Raw genomic sequence first — 15207 nt, 5'->3', positions numbered from 1 at the left:
GAAGATCCCCTGCAGGGCACCTTCCTTTTCCACTCACCCTGGGGAGCTCACCCATGCCCGACACCCCCAGGTCTCTCTCCCCAGCTCAGATTACTCTCCTGAGTTCTGGGCCCCTCCATCCAAATGCCTCACAGGGGCAGTCCTACCTCTAGCCAGCAGGCCCTGGAGGACACTCACTGTCTTTCCCTAAAACCTGCTTCTCTCCAGCAAGCATCACCACCTTCCTAGCTACTTGAGGGATTTCAAACACTGAGGTCAATAGGGAAATGCTCTGAGTCACAGAGAGCCAGGGGTCTCTAATCCAAGTCCAGGGAATAATGTAGGCCGCTTCCTAAGAGGTCCCAGTATATCTGAAGTCCACACAGAAAATAAGCACCCCAACAGGCTCAGTACTGGGTACCATCTGAATTCCCAAGAGCTTCCTACTCTTCAGTTAGATTAACAATAGTAGCAGCAGACAATATTTATAAAGTGCTTACCATGGCTAAGTACAGTCCTAAACCATTTTGCATGCATTGACCCATTTAACTCCCACACTAATCGTGTAGGGCAGGCACTATTGTATTTACTTCTCTAACAATTTAAGTGAAGCACCAGAGAAATCAAACAAGTTGCCACGGGCAGTGTGGCCAATGATAGGTGATATGAATCCAGGCAGTCTGTCTCCAAAGCTCAGGCCATAACTGCTATCTTCTTATGAACTATTTAAAACAAATCCTGCTTGTGGGAAATTGTATAAATAATGAATAAATGAAAAAGTAGCTGAGATATGATAGACATACAGTAAGTTACACATTTTAAAAGTGAATTTAATAAAAGAAAAATAAAACTAGAGGCATCACAATTCCAGGTTTCAAGTTATATTATAAGGTGGTAGTAATTAAAATAGTATGATACTGGCAAAAAAAATAGACACATAGATCAATGGAACAGAATAGAAAACCAGAAATAAACACACAATCATATGGTCAATTCATCTTGACAAAAGAGGAATGAATAAACAATGGGAAAAAGACAGTCTCTTCAACAAATAGTGTTGGGGAAACTGGACAGGTACACGCCAAAGAGAGAAACTGGATTGCTGGGTTAAAGATCTAAATGTGAGACCTTAAACCATAAAAATCCTTGAAGAGAGCACAGCAGTAATTTCTCTTACATTGGCTGTAGCAACACTTCTCTAGATATGTCTCTTGAGGCAAGGGAAACAAAAGCAAAAATAAACTATTGGGACTACATCAAGATGAAAAGCTTCTGCACAGCAAAGGAAACAATCAACAAAACTAAAAGGCAACCTACTGAATGGGAGAAGATATTTGCAAATGACATATCCAATAAAGGATTAGTATCATAATATATAAAGAACTGATACCATTCAACACCCTCAAACCAAATAATCTTATTAAAAATAGCAGAAGACATGAATAGACATTCTTCAAAAAAGACATCCAGATGGCCAATAGACTCATGAAAAAAACGCTCAACATCACTCATCATCAGGGAAATACAAACTGAAACTACAATGAGATATCACCTCATATCTATCAGAATGGCTAAAATTAACAACACAGGAAACAAGTGTTGATGAGGATGTGGAGAAAATGGAACCCTCCTGAACCATTGGTGGGAATATGATCTGATGTAGACACTCTGGAAAACACTAATGAGGTTCCTGGAAAAACAAAAAATAGAACTACCCTATAATCTAGTAATTGCACTACTGGGTATTTGCTCCCCAAAATACAAAAGCTCTACCTCAAAGGGATACATGTGCCTCTATGTTTATTGTAGCATTATTTACAAATTGTTGAAGCAACCCAAGTGTCCATCCACTGACAGATGAATATATTAAGAAGATGTGGTATATATACATAATGGAATATTACTCACCCATAAAAAGAATGAAATCTTGCCATTTGCGACAACATGGATGGAGTTAGAGAATATAATGCTAAGTGAAATAAGTCATCAGAGAAAGACAAATACCATATGGTCTCACTCATACATGGAATTTAAGGAAAAAAACAAATGAGTAAAAGAAAAAGAAGAGAGAGAAGAGGGACAAACCAAGAAACAGACTGTTAACTCCAGCGAACAAACTGGTGGTTGCCAGAGGGGAGCTGGGTGGGGGGATGGGTGAAATACATGATGAAGATTGGAGAGTATACTTATCATGATGAAAAATAAAATAAGGGGCGCCTGGGTGGCTCAGTGGGTTAAGCCTCTGCCTTCAGCTCAGGTCATGATCCCAGGGCCCTGGGATTGAGCCCCGCATCGGGCTCTCTGCTCAGCGGGGAGCCTGCTTCCCTCCTCTTTCTGCCTGCCTCTCTGCCTACTTGTGATTTCTGTCAAATAAATAAATAAATAAAATCTTTAAAAAAATAAAAATAAAATAGAATAAAATAAAACTCCTGTAAAAATTTTTTTAAGAAAGTGGGTTGCATACAGTCACTCTGGAAAGAAAAGTGAATCATCTGATGCATTTCCCATATGAAGACACTTTTGATATCATCATGTTACGTTCAGTAGGATCTCAATTAGGCATGCAGGTATACAGAAGATGCAGAGGAAAGAGATATACCAAAGGCTAAGAATGCTGTCTGGGTGATAGGATCATGGGTAATTGAAAATCTCTACCTTTTGAGATGTTTCTAATTTCCTACAAAGAGTATGCACTACTCTGGGGCACCTGGGTGGCTCAGTCGGATATGCATCTGCCTTTGGCTCAGGTCGTGATCCTAGAGTCTCAGGATCAAGTACCACCTTGGGCTCCCTGCTCAGCAGGGAGTCTGCTTCTCCTTCTGCCCTTCACCCCACTCTTTCTCGCGCTCAAATAAATAAATGAAATCTTTAAAAAAAATGTACTACATTAAAAAACCAGAACAAATGTAGTATTTTAAATTAATGATGTGATGAATTAAAAATGAAGCCCCTAACCCTTTCCCCAGGTCCACCTCCCTGCAGGGATCACACCAGATCATTGTAAGCTCCAAAGAAGCGGCTGTGTGCAGCTTGGCCAGCCCCTCCATTCCACCGCACTTACTGTATTTCAGTTCCAAGATGCTTGAGGGAAATGTTCTGAAGGGCCAAGGGCATGGCAGGTGGGGGCTGCAAGGCAGCCGCCACACCCACAAGCCCGAGGGGCGTTTGCACAGGGCACAGGAAGTCCTCCAGCTCTGCTTCCTCTTGCTCTGGGGAACCAAGCAAAGGGCAGTCATCTACTTGGGTCACTGTACTTGGACATAATAGACAGAGGTGCAACGGGCTCGCTCCCACCCGAGCAAGCCTTCCTTGTGGGTAAAGAGCAGCCAAAGAGGCAGGCTTTTCATCAAACGTTCTCCCAGGAAAAGGATGCATCTCGCTGAGAAAGTCTTCCTGAAAACTCTGTTAAAATATGCAGAACTGCAGATACTTCTACCTCTGAGAATCCAGCCTAAAAAAGTGAGCTGACATGCAGACAAAGCTTTATGAGCCAAGTGGTTCATCCTGGCCCTGTCTGGCTTCAAATTGGAAATAACTCCCTCAGACTGGAAGTGAAGACCTGGGGAGAGGTGAAATAAATCACGATGCCTTCAGAAAACAGATGATTACTCAGCCATTTAAAAGGATGCTAATGAAGAATGCTTAAGGACACAAGGACTAGGCATGGGATATATCTCTATCTTCATCTGTATATCTATATATATAAATATAAATATAAACTGGGGTTATAGCAAGATCTTAATTGTATAGAAGTCTCACAGAAATGCACTCTGTGTACGAACAGAGGTCAGAGTGCATGGTGGGATCAGAAGCAGGATGTCCTCATTATTGCTTTGTATTTTTTCCCAAAATGCCTACAGTAAACCTGAGTTATTTTTTATAAGCAGAAAAATAATACATATTCATCAAAAGTAGAAGTTTAGGGGCGCCTGGGTGGCTCAGTGGGTTAAGCCTCTGTCTTCGGCTCAGGTCATGATCTCAGGGTTCTGGGATTAAGCCTCGCATAGGGCTCTCTGCTCAGCAGGGAGCCTGCTTCTCCCTCTCTCTCTCTGTCTGCCTCTCTGCCTACTTGTGATCTGTCAAATAAATAAATAAAATCTTTAAAAAAAAAAGTAGAAGTTTATAAGGAGATTTTATAGCATTGAGGTTTTAGGGTCAAAATGTGGAGTACCAAAAAGCAAAGCAGGCCATTTGTATTATTAGATGATCTGAAATATTTTTAAATACAAGGCAGGCTTGGGGGGAGATCATAATGTAATGTGGAGACCGGCTGTCTCTGGGTGCTGGGATTACGGGTACTTTTTCTTCTACTTCTCTAGGTTTTATAAATCTGCTTAAACAATGATTATTATACAGGGAGTGCTTCAAAACATTTAATGTTAAGGAACATTTCAAGGCTAAGGAAACATATTTTATGTGTAAGAGAGAGGAGGTGAAATAGTTAGAAGCTGGTTTTGAGTGTTATAAAAAAGGCAGAAGAGAATTAAGGCCACTGATCGGAGGGCAGGACCTGGATCAGGCGGCCCCGGAGACATGGAGGGCAGCTGACACCTTCCATTCGAGTCCTCTTCCTAAGGAGGTAAAAAACGTAAGGGAAGTGGGAATTTTATTTTTGCACTCACTCCATTAGCAAACAGGGTGTGGGAGCAAAAACATTAAATACAATGGTAGGGGCCAGAGGAGCTATTCGGTCTACTCACAAACACACATTGCAATCAATATATTTCTTTCCTACTAGGCTCGCTCACATCCAGCAGACTGGCCAGTACTGGGCAAGGCCAAGCCATTCTCTTGAGCTCCTCACTTCGGCTCACTCTCTCACCAAACACGTCTGACATCTGTCCTGATGTTTTGGGGTAGAGCTGGAGAAAGTCTGATAATCAAAGGCGCAAGAAGCTTCCAGCTTAAGGAGCAGGGAGAAGCGCAGGCTTCAGGTAGACCAAGCGAGCGGAAGCTGGAGGGCAGGCCAGGCAAAGCATAGGGGAGTCCTGGGGGATTGAGACAGATTGCTTCACCAGAAGTCAGGGAAGACTTCCGGGAGGAAGGGCCTAGAGGGTTTTCCAGGTTTTGATCTGCCAAAGGAGTGAGGGAGGGTCTTTCTGGGTAAGTATCGGCAGCAGCAAGAGGTTCCAGACCCAGAGCTGGGGATGCCGGGAGGGACCAGAGAGGAGAGAGGGCTAGGAAGGACAAATGGGCAGGGGAGTGCTAAGAGGGGATCTCATCTGGCTGGATGCACAGGAGGGATTCAACAGAAGCCCCAAGGAACCTGGGCTCAGTTGTGGGGTTAGAAGACCTAAAGACAGATCATGTTTCTGTTGGAAGGGTGCTGTGATCAGGCTGGAAATATATATTCTCCTCTGGCCTCAGGTTCTACATGTTTAAAACAGGAAGGATACTTCCCACCCTGTCTCCTGCAGAGATAAAGTATATGAACATACTTAGAAAACCATAAAGCCCCATTCTGTGGACTTGCATCTTTCAAAAAAGTTGTCTTTAATCCAGACCTTGAGCTGATTCAAAATAATTAAGGTCTTCTGGTTTATCAATACTTTGACCATCTTTATTCTCCCTCATTCAGCACAAAAACATGGTCAATTTGTCTAAGATTTTAATGTCTTGGCAAGGACTTCCCCTAACTGCCAATATCTGTTTTAACTTCCACCTGTGGCTCTAAATGTCCTCTGAGGTCACACCAACTAGGCATCGGTGGTAACTGTCACCACTGGTTGGATCTACCAGGGAGGAAACAGAGGCTCAGAAGGTTTTTTGTGGCCAGGGTCACATAGCGGGCAGCAGAGCCCGGCACTCAAACACAGTTCCTTGCTTTTCCATTAAAACTATGTCGCTTGTCAGAGCAGGCTTTGCGACGGGCAGAGGGTTCCAAGGAGGGAGAGGCTGCCCTGGAAGGCAGCAGCCTCCAGAGCAAGGTCTTCAAGGGATGGCTATGGTGGTGACGGCACAGTGAAGGTCAGCACTTCCTTCAGGAAACAGAACTGATGACCCAAGGCTCTGTCTGGTCTGGGTCATGCCCTCAGGGAGGAGAAATACTATCAGTGAGCAGACCACACAAGGAATTTTCGGCTGCGTTTATTTGTAATTCTCCCTTTGCCCAAGCTGTAGGCAGTGCTCTACACCAGTAGGAAGTCATTGCCCAATGAAAAGGGCCTGGCCCAGCAGTTCACTTCCCTGCTCAGCACTGGACATGGCCTTGCTTCCTCAGCATGAGGAGTGGGTTGTGAGCCCGCAGACTAGGGTTCAAATTTCAGTGCTGACGCTTTCTTGCTCTGTGAACTTGAACAGCTCCCTTGGCTTCTGTGGGCCTGTTTTGTCTTCTGTAAGATGGGAACAACACTACCACATAACATTGATGTTATGAGGAATGAGGATTGGATAACATGATGCATAGTGTTAGAACAGTGTAAGTGGCATGCATATTTTTATGATAACATATACTTACAAGATTGCTATTTAGTGTAAATTGTGTCCTACTCTGGCAACATATAAATTATAAATTGTTTTGCCCTTGATCTTTCTCAGATCTTGTGGAGACCAATGATTAGGTGAAGCATAAAATAAAGGTATAAACACTTAAAAACTGTAGAGAAGAGAACATGCCTTGCAGATTGCTCAATGGCAGTGAGAGGACACTTCTTACAAGATGAAATGTCTGTGACTCAAAGTCAGATGTGAGTCAGTTGGTTTTCACTGCCCTGGGAGCAGGCTCTGCTTCCTCCCAGGAAGGGTGGAGACTGGCGGTGGGGCAACCTGCTCCCCGCAGCTAATCCAGGGCCTCCCAGCTTGCTCACGAGTCCAGAAATGTCTTTTGGGAGGTGGGGGCTGGGGAAGGTATTCCAGGGACCTCGTTGGGGAGGGTGAAGGCTTGCTGTGGTAGGAGAAAGGCTTTAGGAGAAGACCATATCCCAGCTTCCCGCCTCTCCCACCTGTGTGCTTCTTGGACAGTGTCCTCCCCCTGGAAATGTCCCCAGCAGGGGCTGGCTCAGGAGAGGCCTGCTAAGTGTGCTAAACCAAAGCCACAGAATTCAAGAGCTTCAAAACTGTTCAGCACAGTAGAAGAACTTGTGGGATCCCAAAGCAATTTCAGTTCCAACTTCAGTTCCAGACATACAAGAATTCTGTTATCAGGGGGAATGTCTTGTCTCTTCTAATCGGAGGCTGATCTCAGCAACTGTGCTGAGTCAGGCTGCGGCTGTGCACTCAGCCAGGGTTGTTCTGCTCTCTGGCCGATGGGGACTGGACGGTGGAATGCAAGTACAGAAGCACAAGGAAACCCTTCTCCAAAGAAAGCCCTTAAAAGCATGAAACACCCAGCAGGCTCTTGGAGCAAATGACTGATAATTATTATTAACAATAAAAAATAGCCGTTATTTTAAGTGTAGTACTGTACTGGTACACATATAACAACTTTATTAGGACAGCTACTATGTATTGAGCAATTACTATGTGCTGGCATGAGGCTAAGGGCTTTGCATTCCCTTCCTCATTTAATTACAAAATCCAACACGTTTGCTCACAAATATGTGATGTGCCAGCAGGGTACTCAGTACCAGGGACATAAGCGACAAAGACATAGGCCCCAGCCCCAAGGGCAGAGACTGACAAGGATGCTATAATGAGGGCACAACGTGCCAGGCCTTGTCAGAACCATGTGAACAAAGCGTTGAGGGCTCATACAGAGGCCAGCTGGCAAAGTGCTGGGAGGCTTCCAAGGGGAGGCTGGCAAGAGCAGAAGGCGACACTGGACCGTGGCTATAGAGAACAAGTAGGAATTTGCCAGGCAGACACGCTTCTGGTGCTGCCGAAGCTCACAGCATGAGGCGGGCATCGGGGGAGCAGGCAGAGGTGAGGCAAGGGAGGACAAGCCCTGAGCACTGTGGTAAAAAGCTGGGCCAGGGACATGGTGGGGGGCCATGCAAGGGGATGGGGCTCCAGCACTCATTTTAGAAAGCCCACTCAGGCCACAGCAGGGAGGACTGGTCCGAGCTGGCAGGCCAGGACACAAGACGCAGGACAGGGGCGAGGAGGCTGCTGGGACTTCCCGCTGGGAGCTGGGGCCTGCCCTAGGGCACCGGCAGTGAGCAGGAGCCGGTCTGGCACAGAGGCCGGAGGGCAGACACGGCCAGCTTGGTGACTGACCGGCTTGATTCACCAAAACTGCCGAAGGGGCGAGGGTGGCACCCTGATCCAGGAGCAGCCGAGCAAGTGAAGCATCATTTAACAAGAGGAAGAGGGTCAAGGGCGGACAAGCTGGGTCGGGGACATTTAAAACAGTCTGGTACAGAGGTCTAGAGGCATCTGACCACAAGTCTTGCCCTCGCCTATCCAGCCACCTGTCACCACGCTGCAACGTGAAGCTGTGACAAGACTGCAAGCTGTTCTGGGAGCAGCTGGAGGTGGTCTGTCCCGATTCTCAGCCTGCCTGCCAAACCACCGCTGTGCCGCGGCGTGGGGCCTGGGGGTGGGAGCGAGGGAGCTCTAGCACTCCTCAGTGCTGGGAATGTCCTAGGACTTGGGACCAAGAAACTTCCCTTGCAGGCCACGTGGTCTAGGTGAGTGAAGGACTCTGCCAAGGGGAACACTCCGGCTAAAATCACCTATCTGTCCAACCTGCGGCACAAACGCGTGTGTGTCGGGAGCAGCACTGATAACTGCGTTTTCTCACTAATCTTCCTCACAGCAGCCCTGTGAGAGGTTCATTTCTCTAGAACATTCCATAACAGTCATTGAAATAAGAGCTGCCGTTTCCTGAACTCGGACAACGTGCCAGTCTTGCTCCAACCACTCCAGGTGCACGGATTCATGTCGTTCTCAGAATAACCCTGAGAAGCGGGCAGGGCTTCTGAAGCTCATTTTATATAAAAAGAAACGGGAGCTCAGAAAGGCTAAGCCACTTGCTTAAGACCACACAGGCTTAGGACTTGAACCCAGATATCCTGGCCTCAGAGCCCTATCCCTGTCCTCGAGGCTACGCTGTGTCTTGCCTGACCGTGACTCTTCCCCCTGGCTCTTGGCTGCTCTAGCAGAGGCTCCTCCTGCTCACTCCCAACAGGAGGGAAGGGCTTGGTCCCCATGAGTCCCAGAGGTAAGGGGAGGAGGCAAACCCCCTGAGTACCTGGCTGGAGGTGCAAGGTGGGCTCGTTGGCAGCCGGGGTGGCGGGGGCGGCGGGGGGTGCGGGCGGGCTGCTGTGGAACTCCCAGCGCTTCGTCTGCAGCTGCTGCAACCAGTACAGCATCACTTGCTTGGTGGCGGCCTAAGGAGCACAAGGGTTAATCAGTATGGCCCTGTGCCCTAGGCGTTGCACTGGCTCTGTGACGCAGGAAGGTCATGGGAGGCTTGGTTAATTCTCTCCCTCCCAGAAAAAAAAAGTTGTCACGGCCGATGGGTGCCCACCTCTGAAACACCACCTGCTTCTTGGCCATAGAAGCAAAGGAGGAGGCTCCGGCCCCAAACCCTGAGGTTCCTTAACCTTTCTGGGTCTCAGTTTCCTCATCTGTGCTATGGTGACAATGGCGCTCCTGTCGCAGGGACGGTAGGAGGACACAGTGAGGTCAGGAAGGTGAAGCACCCAGCGCAGCAGCTGACACACTGCAGGCGCTCAGTGTGTGTTCACTGGACAAGGGCGTTTCCGGGTGGTAAGAGACAGGGAGGGAGCTTTGAAGTTCTGGCCTGGGATGAGGGAGGATGCTGGCACCATCACCATCTCCCTGTGTGACATCGCAATGTCTTAACCTACTGTGATATTGTGGTTAATAAGAAACATGTATCTGGTCATTCAAATGATCAAAAATATATTTTTCATATGCATTTGATCTTTGTCCATGGTTTCTGGCTCACAGCTCCTAAATCCCTTAGAATTTCCTGGGATAAGGGTGATCAGAAGGTGACTTTTGTTGTTTTAAGTAACTCTTGGAAAGCCCTTAGGTAACCTACTGATGGAAAGCTAGTTGCCGGGAGAACCGATCATGTGATTAGAGGCTTGGAACCATCAGTCCCACACCCATCCTCCCAGGAGTAGAGAGGGGCTGGAGTTTTAATGGGAAAATGGTCAGCGACTTAGTCTATCATGACTGTGTAATGAAGCTTCCCTAAAACTCCGAAGGACTAGAGTTGGAGAACTTCTGGGCTGGTGAGCACAGAGATGTGGGGAGATGGCTCATCTGGAGAGGGTGCGGTCATTCCTGCCCTTCCTCGGACCTTCCCCTGTGCATCTCTTCTGTGCATCTGCCTGTTGACTAGTATGTTTTCTCACACCCTTTAATAAACTGGTGAATGTAAGTAAGTGTTTTTTTGAGTTCTGGGAGCTGCTCTACCAAACTAACGGAACCTGAGGAGGTCACTGGAGACTCCAATCTACAGCCGGTTGTTAGACACAAAAGTAACAGTCTGGGGCTTGCGAATGGCCTCTGCAGTGAGGTGTGGGGGAAGCCTTGTAGGACTGAGCCCTTAAGCTGTGGAATCTGATGCTGTCTCTGGGCAGACAGTGTTAGAATTGAGTTGGGGGCGCCTGGCTGTGTCAGTCAGTAGGGCACACAAGTCTTGATCTCAGGGTTGTGAGTTTGAGACCCAAACTGAGCATGGAGCCTACTTAGAGACACAGAGAGAGAACTGCTTGGTGTTGTGGTAGGAGTGGTGGTGGGGGAACCCCTCCATGTGCCATGTTGGAATTGGGTCCAGGAATCCTAAAAGATTGACTTTTTATGGAGTGGAAAGAATCCCTCCTCTGTTTTGGGGACACACCAAAATCATGGATATGATTGGGAACTGGAAGGCCATATGCATACAATAACAACACAGTGGCACCCTCTAGGTACCCCAAACAAGCCAATGGTTGATGCTGGTCATTAATCTCCCAGCCCTGGATGATCCAAATACCTATTTTCCCATCAATTCCATTGTTGGATCCTTCAGGAAGGGCCCGCCCTTCTACAGATGGAGAACTAAGGCTCTGAAGTTGCTCAGGCATGTGGTGGCAGAGCTGGTCCCAGAACCCGGGTCTCCTGCTTTAGGCCAGAGATTTGCTGTCATTTATGGCCAGGAGACTGTGGCTTCCTAGAAAAGGCCTGGGATCAGTTGGGCTAAGGGAGCCAGGCAGCTCGCTCGGAGTGGATGGTGAGCCTCACAGAGCTGCCTACAAGGCCATGTGAGAAGAGCAGCCTGCTATGGGCTACCAGGGCAGGCTCCCCATTCTAAGTGGTCCACAGATAAGGTGTGTACGAGGCCGGGGGCTCCATGAAAGAGGCCCTAGGCCTGTCAGGGAGGTACCATATAAGATAAAATGATGCCCACCAGTCTTCTCTTTCCACATACTCTCCCTGAGAGACCTCAGCCCCTCCCAGGGCTTCACCATGACCTTGTGCTGCCAAGTTCCAGCGCATACCCAAATACCCCATTTTATTAATTCACTGGACAAGTGTATACTGAGCACCTACTATACGTGTCATGGTTGATCCTCTCGGAATTTAAGAGTCTACTGAGTGGGTGTCCTACAGCCTCCCCATCCTGGGCTCCCTCTATCGTGACTGGCCCAACTGGACAGTCAGTTACCCAACTCCTCCCTTGTGTTCCTCCTCCCTCACATCCCTAGTCACCCTCATTGATCTCCCTCCCCCCATCACAGCTCTAGCTTATTCTCTCCCGACCACCTCCTGATGGACTTCATGACCAGCAGCTTTGCCTTCTAAGGTTTTATCTACCCAACAGCCACAATAAGTCTTCTAAACATTCTAATCTCACAGAGCTTCCTTGCTTAAAGCTCTTTGACAATTTCCCACAGCCCACAGGACAAAGTCCAAGCTCCCAGGCTTAACTCATAAATGCTAAATGCTTGGGCCTCGGTTCTCCCACTCCATCTTTTGGGCCCCTCTGTAACCCAGGCTCCTGTGATTGGCCAGGACACTGTTTCCTGTCTTTGTTCATGGGGCTCTCGTGGCCAGGAATACCCTCCCTCTTATCTGCTCGTGGAAAACCAAACCCGTTTTTCAGAACTCAGATGTCCTTTCCTTCTCTATGCTTCCCTCCTGGGTAGACTCTTCATCTCAGCAGAACCACACTTGGCTGGTACAGACTTATCAGAGCCTCTCTACAGAACATTTCACTGTTGTGTGCTAGTCAATCTCTCAGTTCCCTCAGCAGACTGTAAGCTGTTTGAGAACCAGAGGGGCAGGTCTGATTAGGCTCTGTGCCCCAGGGGTTAGCACAGAACCAGACACACACACAGATCAAGGGAACAGTAAAAGACAGGTGCTGGAGATCCAGTAGACAGCACTCAGCCTGTGTGGGAGGGGATGCAACTGTAAACCACACGACCTCTAAAATGCCTGCCTTCCCTGGCCTGGAATTCCAGGTTTGCCTTATTTTATCTGATTTCCTCAGCCTGGTCACCAGCCAGGCCCAGCCATTAAAGGGGAATTGAAACTATAGGCTATATCCAGGGGCTCAGCAGATGCCCAGTTAGCTGGAAGTGGGGGTGGAGAGGTGGGAAGACAGGGTAGGGCTGGGGAGGCTGTCTCTTGGCACAGTCTTCTCTGATGAATGCAAATCCCAGAACTCTTAACCCAGATTTGTCTTTCCATTCAAGTTCTGGAGTACCTCCTTTTGACATGAACGTTATGACCATGGTTCTCTCACCATGCGGGGTCATTAAACAGGAATTTATCGAGCACCCACTAGGTGCTAGGCTGTATCTAGATGTTGGGATTAATTCAACAATTTTCAGGTGCCAGATGCTTACACACCTTGTTTTAAATCTCACAAACTACCTAGATTCTGAGAGGTTAAGTAGTTTGCCCAGGGTGACACAGCTAGTAAGCAGCTGATGTAGAATTTGAATCCAAGCCTGTCTGTTTTTTTTTTTTAAAGATTATTTATTTATTTGACAGATACAAGTAGGCAGAGACGCAGGCAGAGAGAGTGAGAGGGAAGCAGGCTCCCTGCCAAGCAGAGAGCCCGATGCGGGACTCGATCCCAGGACCCTGAGATCATGACCTGAGCCGAAGGCAGCGGCTTAAACCACTGAGCCACCCAGGCGCCCCCAAGCCTGTCTGTTTTTAAAGCACATGGCTCTCCCAGTTAAAGGTGATAATAAAATAAAACCAACTGATGGTAAAACACGTTAAGACATGCCTCTATGAACATTCTAGGCTGATCCAAGAAACCTAAGTATTTTATCTCCTAGTTCTGCCAAAGTTTGCTAAGCATTCAGTCCCCCTGGCCAAAATAACAAGAAAAGTGATTCAGAATCTGGGCCATGAGAGGATTGCACAGCTCGTATTTTGGCTATATTTCAGCCCCAAGTAAGAAAGTTAAGGGTGACCAAAAAGTAAAAGTTTTTGATACAGTACCAAGAGGTGGAGATACTCAGGGATTCCAAATTTGGGTTACACCACTCTCGAGATGCATGACCACTGGCTGGTCACTTCATCTCTCCAAGACTCAGTTTCTTGATTCTAGTATGGGTACATCATCCCCACCTTTGTCGCCTTTGTCTGGGAACCCAGTGAGGAAATGGGTGTGACTGCGTTTTGGAATGCACTAATCCCTGGCCACCCAGGGTTCACTAGGGGAGATCAAGGTCTGCGATCCTTGTTCCAGTGAATTTACTGTGACCACTCACTCACACGTGCCCGCCCGTGCCCTGGGAACTCACCCTGGCTGAAAACGGAAAAAACTGCCCCATTTACCTTCAGAGTAATAACCCGGCTAGGAGTCTTGATTTCAAAAGTCCCCTCCTCGGCGTCCGCCTTGCAGTCAAAGACCGCGCTGGAGAGGTCGATGCTGTCCAAGGGATTGGCATCCTGCGCGGTCCGCGAATAATACAGGTGACATTTCTTCTCGTCGTAGAAGAACCAGCGGGATTTCCAGCCCCGGATGGGCCCTTTGCCGCCAAATTTACTCAGATAGCCACAGAGTTTCTTGGGGGCCGCGTCCAAGGGACGGGCGCAGCCCTCCGACTCCTCCCGAGGAGGCACCTCGGGGCCCCTGGCCAAGCCGGCAGGCTCTTCGGACCTGGGGACGGAGGAGCTAGACTCTGCGTGGTTCTCGTGGGCGCCCTCCATCGCCGCTAGAGACCGCCAGACCGACTGGAGGCCCGCAGCCAACTCGGGCCAAATCTCGGAGACTGGGGGTGCTTCCCAAGAAGGAGAAATCTGGGCGGGGGCGGGGCCAGTAGCGACCCGCCCCCAAGAGACTGCTAGAAAGCCCAGGTGGGGCGGCTGGCCACGCCCCGTCCGAACTTATGGCAGTCAGGCCACGCCTTCGACACGCCCTCTGCCAGCACCGCCCATTCCGCCTGCTTCCGGCTTTTACAGCACACCTGTCAGCTAGGTCTTTAGTGAGGGCAGCTGCGACGCTTGAGGGGGCCCTCAGGTTGAAGGCGTGGTGTCACTGAGCTAGGTTCACTGGCGGCAGAGAAGCGGGAAGAGACACCTGTCTCTGATTAAGCTGCCTCGGCAGCTTGCGTAATAACGTAGAAGGATGGTCCTTCTTGCGCCTTAAGGGCGTCTGCCTTTACCCCCAGGTGCAGGGAAGCTTACCACCGGACGGCGCATTCCCCGGCCATTGGCTGCGAGGGACGCCGGCTCGATGACGACACTTCCGGCGCAGCTACGGGCGCTCGCGTGTCTGGGGTCCTTACCGCAGGCTTCCGTCCGGAGAGTTTAGCACCCTGGTGATCCTTCGCTGACAGCTGCGGACTCCCGTGCATCTGTCCCAGCTCCTACTCGCCTCCCTCCGTGAGCCGCCCAGGCTCAGCTGCTGCTAAATGATGATGCTAAAATCTTAAATAAAATATTTGCAAGCCAGGTCCAGTGTTTTACAAAGAGTTATATAGTAGATGGTAAACTAGAAGGAGTTACTTTAGAGATGCAGGGATATTTTAATAACTAGAAAAAAAAATCACATCTGTAGTGCAAAAGCAAACATTTTAACATTTTCTAAAAAGATATTTGATCAAAAAGGTATTTTCTAAAAAGGTGTGTGATCAAATTCAACATCTATTTCTTAAAGTTTAAAAATGTATTATGGAAATATAGTTGGTACACAGTGTTTCACAGTTTCTTAATAAAACAAATAGCACATTTTGTTCTAGATTTTCTAGCTAAACAATGATCAATATTTGAAAGAATATAATAGTTTCAAATACACAACTTAATCTGAAAAAATTGTTTTCCCACTAATATTTCAGGATCTAATCCATGAGTCCACATTTCCGC

The 15207-nt window shown here is 48.1% G+C and overlaps 1 protein-coding gene across 2 annotated transcripts in view; it reads right to left on the bottom strand.

Annotated features, from left to right (window-relative positions):
• LOC123952878 (TBC1 domain family member 2A) overlaps window positions 1–14536 on the bottom strand; it is a 107786-nt gene extending 93250 nt beyond the window's left edge. Inside the window, exons 1-3 of one of the 2 annotated variants that reach the window (XM_046022494.1) lie at window positions 13678–14536; window positions 9110–9248; window positions 3041–3188 (exon numbers count right to left, since the gene is read on the bottom strand). In XM_046022494.1, the coding sequence (XP_045878450.1) occupies window positions 3041–3188; window positions 9110–9248; window positions 13678–14052 (662 nt within the window). In that variant the 5' untranslated portion in view covers window positions 14053–14536. The remainder of the gene's footprint in view (window positions 1–3040; window positions 3189–9109; window positions 9249–13677) is intronic. The other variant, XM_046022493.1, reaches the window with a different exon arrangement.
• Window positions 14537–15207: the final 671 nt, after the last annotated feature.

The sequence above is a fragment of the Meles meles genome, chromosome 11, assembly GCF_922984935.1.
Source record: "Meles meles chromosome 11, mMelMel3.1 paternal haplotype, whole genome shotgun sequence".
Classification (NCBI taxonomy): Eukaryota; Metazoa; Chordata; class Mammalia; order Carnivora; family Mustelidae; genus Meles; species Meles meles.
This window is presented reverse-complemented; position numbering and strand designations above follow the sequence as displayed.